Below are 7,036 nucleotides of genomic sequence, written 5' to 3'. Positions count from 1 at the left end.
CTGGAGCCTTGTTTGTACAAGGTGCTAATTGGTACGTTTGCCAGTCAAGAATGATTAATTTGCTATATTTTTTCCTCTCCTTGATACGATAGTTTTTTCTCATTCTAGTATATTTGTTTGTTCAATTTAATGTGTAGAATTTGACCATTTCATGTCTTCGAGGAAATTTTCTACTTTTTGGTGCTTTTGTTCATGATATCTCTCTTTCTAAGGAAACTTACAACCGAATACACGAGAATGTCATGGAAAATTGGAAAATCAAGCCTTTAAACATTTATACAAAAAATAATTCAAAATTTATTTTTCTTACAAATGATATCTTTTTTGTAGTAATAAATTTTGTTTTGTCAAAAGATTTTTAAGAACTCATTTTCATGAGATAATTTGTCACTCATACAAAACCTGTGAAATGAGAGCGATTAATAGTTTGGGACACCATGTAGTATTTTTGGTTTAACCATGATGTTTGCACACCTAATTTTTTTAAATCATTTATCAATATTTTTTTTTCTGTATTTCTCTTTTTATTCCATATCACTTATTATACGTATAATTTTCTTAAAATAGCATCAGGGTGTCCAAATATATATTTTTATTTTGGTTTAGGTGTGAGAGAGAAAAAACTTATCAGCATTTTTAATGTTTTACCATCTACATGTCATGATTTCATTAAAAAAAATTAATTATAAAAATAGTGGTTTAACATTTAATAATATACAATTAGATGATAAAAAAATTGAACTGGAATATAATTAAAGTCCGAGTTTTATCTTTTCTTCCACAAAAGTTAGTCATTTTCATTCATATTTTATTTAATCTGAATGACATTTTGGCCCCGTGTACCTCGATTGAAATTAAGGGTTCATTCAATTAATTGACAATTTTCATAACATTTTATATTTATAAATTTTCATTGTTGTTGTCTTGTTTTTTAATGATATATAAATTTAAATCTCATATAGTTTATTAATATCTATTATTCCTTTCGACATTTTTTTATTATATTATAATAGTTTATTAATATCTATTATTCCTTTCGACATTTTTTATTATATTATAATAGTTATCATATTTTTCTCTTTTTCCTTTTCAATCTATCATTTAGCATTAGATATGTCTATAGATTATTTTCCTCTCCTTCTAGTGGGCTTTTATTCTTGTATGCCAAACATATTATTACTTTTATTAATAAGTAACTTAAGTTTTAAGTTTGAGTTTAATTTTGATATATGTTAGTGTAAGTATTTTTATATTTTAATTAATAAAAATTTATTTTAGATATAATTTTCAAAATATTTTTTTGTAAATTTTCAAAATTTTAATTATATTGTAATCTACAATTGAATAATAGTATAAAATGTTTTATACCTTAAGTTATTTTAATTAAATTTCTTAAATTGTATAAAAATCTAAAATGTAATAATCTATAAATAATATTTAAAATAAAGTACAATTATGTAGTGACAAATTAAGATGTGTTTTTTGGTACATATTTTCATTTATTGATGTAGTTTTCTTTGCTCAAGGTCATGTTTTACTTTTATTTACCTACTACACAAAATTAAATCATTTAAAAATGAAAGAATTATAATTAAAAATAAGTAGTATTTATAATTTTCATTTGAGTTATTATCTTTAAAATTGAAATTGATTTATAATATGTCTTTGTATTTTTTTTATTCCATTCTTATTTCTAGATTATTGGATTAATCAATAATTAATTTTTAAAATAAAACATTTAAGTAGTGTTTGAGTAAGAGAAATGTTAGTAATATATAATTTGTTCAGTATCTTTCTAACCGTCCACTTCTAAAAGTTTTATTTATTTATTTTACGATTTAAAAAAGTGATAATATTAATTACTGGTAGTCTTTTTTTAATTATGTCTTAATCTTTATTGAAATTAAAATACTTAGCTTGTTTATTATAAACCAAGAGAAATAACTGAGAATATCACATTAAGAAGTTAAAACAATTAATACAAATGAGGATTTAATTACATTCCGTCATCTCTGTGTTGTCTTGAGTTTAAAAAATAAAATAAACTATGTGTTGTCTCCCTACATAAAAGTTGGTTTAAATATAATTCTTATTTAGACAATTATTATGAAAATTGACTGTTAATGGTAATCGTTTTAAATCTCTTTTGTATTTGGTCAATACCAGAGTTTTGTCAACTTAAATATTTTATAAAAACTAAAGGGAGTTAGTGTTAAATTATTTTAGATTTCTTTCGCTTGGTTATTACAAAACTTAAAATTTAGTGATTACCATTTTAAATAGGACATTACTTATAATTATCTGTAAACCATTAAATTGATAAAAAAAAAATCACTTAAACCAAAATCCAACAAAACAATTTAAAAAAATGACATTTTTTGCAGTTTAATTTTGTTTCAGATTTTGTTATATAAAAATCAAAACAAACCGAATAAATCATATATTGTAATTACATTGTTTTTTATTGTGGTAATTAATAATAAATAATTTATTAATTTTTCTTTGTTGTATAATTAAGATACGTATTTTTCTTTGTATTAAATTATTTTTAAAAGAATGTATTAATAATGTTAAAAAAAATAATGTTAAATATAAGTGATACATAAATTATGTTAAAAAAGATTTGGTAATATCATTTTATATTACTGTGAAATGGAAGTAAAAATAATAATTTTTAACTAAAATATGTTAAACAAAATTTAATAGAATTTTTTTTTAAAAATAATATTGCATAATAATTATATAAATTGAGTTTATAGAATTATAAAAGATTAATTTGATTTGATTAAGGTTTGAATCAAACTAATTCAAACTGTATTTTTATTTTATTTTTAACCCAGATGACTTTTAATTTTAAAATCAAATCAAACCACCCAATAAATACTTTTACTTCTATTTAGGTTGCAAATAACATAGGTTAACTCATTTGTTCATTTAATGATATATAGTCTTTGTCGTGTAATATAAGGATTTTTTTTGGTAATTAAAGTCTAAAAGGCTATTTGTAAATTTGATATTTTTGTTATTTTTTAATTATTGATTTAATATTCAGTAAGAAGACCGTTTAATCTCTAATCTTTCTGATGTCAGATACATTCAATATTATTATATCAAAGCAAGGTTATCAATATACTATTTTATGGTGGATAACAGTGAGCACATTTATGTGTCATGTCAATATGACGGATGGCGTGATGGACAAAATATATATATTAATAAAAATAATTATTTCTTTTGGTATACATAATTTTTATTCTTAAATTACCTTTTAATATATATAATTTCTCTCATCAACCTTCAAAATATAACTCTTGCCATTACTTTTTATTTTAAGACATACAGATGGAAAAATGGCTTTGCACAGAGGGAAGGTTTTTCGCATATAGGGTTGGAGTGAGTGTGAGAAGAGATTCGGATATGCACATGAAGGGTTTGGTGTATAATAACAAAGAGTTATGTTTTGGGTTGGGTTGGGTTGTTTCTAATGGTCGTAAACCGCCACAATGTTACAATCGGCCATGGCCTGCGCTATATCTCAAATGGCAGACACCGTTATATGAGACCAAATAGAGCCTAATGGATGGCGGAGGCCATTCTTACAAAATCAAAATGCCGTTATGGCGGCGTCATGATGTCACAACACTGTATCAAACACCTCAATGGCGCATCAAAATAAGTCATAGAACGATAAAAACTTCGTAAGCAGACAAGTATTGTATGCGCAACCCCTCCACCAGAACTCCTTCTATAATGCATAACAGGGATTGTGAAGACCTTGTCAAATTAAATATTTTTTTAAAATATATAAGTTGTTAGTCACAAATATTTTGGATTTTCTTTTCATATTGATATTACAAAAATCTTGTCAAACATTGATCAACGGATGTATTGGATTAAGATTTTAAAGAATTTAATTTTTTTAAAATTTTGTGGTATTTAATTAATTTTTTTTAATAATAAAAATAAATAAGTTTTGTGATAATTTATAAGACAATTAAGATTTTTTTTTAAGAGTACAATAAAATTAGTTGCTATTCAATTAATTTTTTTTCAAACTTATTATAAATCATGTGATATTTAAAAGTTAATTTTTTTATGAATTTTTTGTTATGATAAATTTTAATGAATTTTATGAGACTATTTAATAAAAAAATATAAATAACACATTCATCAAACAATTTGGATCAAATTCTTTAAGATTTTTCATGCTCTTTTTTTTTTCTTTCTTTTTCTATGTGTTGTAGATTTTTTTCTTCTCCTATCACATGTGGCGAGTGGGGGTGTTAGGGGATGATACTTTTCTTTTTGGTTTGTGATTGGTATAGGAAATGATGAGATACGGTTATACGAGGTATCAGGTTTATGGGGGATAGGTTCATAGGAATATAAGTTAAATATGTAGGGGGTTGGTTTTCTTTTATGATGACTACAATATATTAATATTTTGTTTAAGGAGTGCTTAGGATATTATCATTTAGGCTATTTAAGATAACAGCAGGTTAATTTTGAACAAATATGTAAAGGGTTAATTAAGTACCCTTTTACCTTACTAACATATTTTTTGCTGCTGTTAAAGGGATATAGTCATTGACTAAAGAATAAATTACATAATTATAAAAATTTCAATTATTAATATTTCAATAAATAATTATAATTTCTTACTTTATTTCCTAAGATAAATCTCTCATTTTAGAAAATAATATTATGATTTATGATTCCTTCTACTTTTTCAAAGAAGAAAATGTCAACTAGGCAGTAGTTTTCATCTTATAAGGTTATAATAGAAAAATATTGGGGTCAGTTTCATTTTTTATTTGTTTTATTTGATTTTTGTGAATGCGTTCAATTGTTATTTTTTATTGCCATTTTCTTTTGTTACCATTTTTACTTAGTCCTATGCAAAATTATTTTTCTTTTTAATTTGTTATAAGATCGACTTCAAATAACTGAATCTTTTCATTGGAACACTTTTTGCAGCATTTGCTTTTCCTATATCAGCATTTTGCATTATTTATCCAATAATTCTGAATCTGATTTTTTTTAAGTATAATCAACTCTTATATTATTATAAATTTGATTTCTCATCTTTAAATGAATACAATTTCAGAAATTATTTCTTAATGAGACTGGACGAAATTCCCCTTTGTGTGAATGACATGTCACCTTCCATTCTTCCCAACCAGTGTAAGCAAAGGTCATTCAGCAACGATAATTATCAAACCCATTCAAAGTCATCTTTTTCCAAAGGCACAGCATAACCAAACCAAGATCATTCAACTTGTAATGGATAAATCCTTCAAGTTCCAATAACCAAACCACAAACTATTGTTTGTCTGGCTGACTTATCAGAAAACATCTTAGGAGAAACTCTAGCATAGAACCGAAATCCCTAAACTCATTGTTTCAGAAAAATAAAACAAACTTTCAATTTCAAACCTCACAATCTTCCAAAAATCAAATGGAAACAATTGGAAAAACCAGATTGCAGCTGAACTCAATCAATCATGTAGGAGATTACGATTCTCACAATCAACCAAATAGCAATGAGAAGCAACCAGATACCTAAATAAATCCCCCAAAAAAAACTAATCCAAAGCTACTCAATGGTGGCGGAAATATCTGATAGAGACAGTAGAAGACATGGCAGAAAAACATTAGTTGAAAATTGTATTTCGAAGTTGATAAAGTTATTTTTCTCCAATTAATTTACCCAACCTCGCATAAAGTTGGAAAGATTGATGCACTTGGGATCAGCTTCAAAATAAGCATCCAAGCAGGCTCAAAGACCAGCTAAGTGAAGAGCAAACAAGAGGATCTACTGTAAGAGCTTCTGATTAGCATGCCTGTTCAAAAATGCCAACCATTAGAACGCCAATATTTTTTTGCATTTTCAAGGGAACGGGCATGTTTGATCTTCAAAAACAGCTTGTAAGCCCTTTCTGATTTATCCGAAGCAAGCAGCCTGTTACTTAGTTTACTATATACTAGCCTGCTTGGGCAGAACCCCTTGCGCAAAGCCTCCTCCATAACAAGAACAGCATTTTCCAGTTGTCCTACATTGCAAAGACCACTAATGATGCACTCATAAACTTCCAAGTCCGAACTATACCCACATTCTTGCATCTCCTCCCAGATACTCAACAACGTTCCACATTTTCCAACCATAGAAAGCCGCATAAGCAGTATCTTATAAGCTTCCATCGATATCACACACCCCAATTTTCTTGCCTTCTTGTATATCATCAAAGCTGCATACGGTGGACCATAGCTACACAAACGCTTGATAAAAGTCGTTATGGTCCCAGTAGAAGGCACAACTCCTCGCCTCAACATCTCATCAAACATCAGAAGTGCATCAGCCACTTTCCGCGCTCTGAGAAACCTGTTAATCATTCTAGCATAAGTATCAAGATTAGGTTCACAATTATCACTCAGCATCCTATTATAATACTTGATACACTCCTCAAAATCCCCAACAGACACAAAATTGAAAATCACTGCATTATAAGTCTCAGTATCCGGCTGACAATTCATCTCCTTCATACCACATAAAATCTCAACAGCTTCATCCATCCTACCTTCCCTTCCCAAACCCTCAATAAGGAATCCAAACGTCCTGCAATCAGGACGAAGCCCATCAGCCTCCATCTCCCTCATAACCCTCTCAACCTCACTCACTCTACCAAACCTAGACCACCCCCCAGCAACAGCATTGTAAGTACCAACATCAAAATCCACCTTTCCCTTCATCGAATTCAAAACAGAATTCGCAGCACCAACATGAGACCGCCGGCACAGACACAATAAAAGCACATTCAAAGCCTCGGTGTCACGCCTCACCCCGAGATCATCCAAGTTCCCAAACACCTGAATTGCTCTAGACACATGACCGGCCCTGACAAAACTATCAACAACAACAGACAACATGAACAAATCACCATCAATGGCGTTTCGCCTCATGTCACACAACGCATCCATCATGAAATCAAAAAACTTCCTTCTTCCTAGTGCCTTAACAATCACGTGGTAACTAGTA

At 28.1% G+C, this 7,036-nt stretch overlaps 1 protein-coding gene across 1 annotated transcript in view; it reads right to left on the bottom strand.

Annotated features, from left to right (window-relative positions):
• Window positions 1-5,272: 5,272 nt before the first annotated feature.
• Window positions 5,273-7,036, bottom strand: part of LOC100806557 (putative pentatricopeptide repeat-containing protein At5g43820) — a 2,215-nt gene continuing 451 nt past the window's right edge. Inside the window, 1 exon segment of the mRNA XM_026125797.2 lies at window positions 5,273-7,034. Coding sequence (XP_025981582.2) covers window positions 5,848-7,034 — 1,187 coding nt within the window. The 3' untranslated portion in view covers window positions 5,273-5,847.

The sequence above is a fragment of the Glycine max genome, chromosome 15 (genome assembly GCF_000004515.6).
Source record: "Glycine max cultivar Williams 82 chromosome 15, Glycine_max_v4.0, whole genome shotgun sequence".
NCBI classification, from domain to species: domain Eukaryota; kingdom Viridiplantae; phylum Streptophyta; class Magnoliopsida; order Fabales; family Fabaceae; genus Glycine; species Glycine max.
The sequence above is the reverse complement of the archived record's forward strand: the minus strand, read 5'-3'. Positions and strand labels throughout refer to the sequence as shown.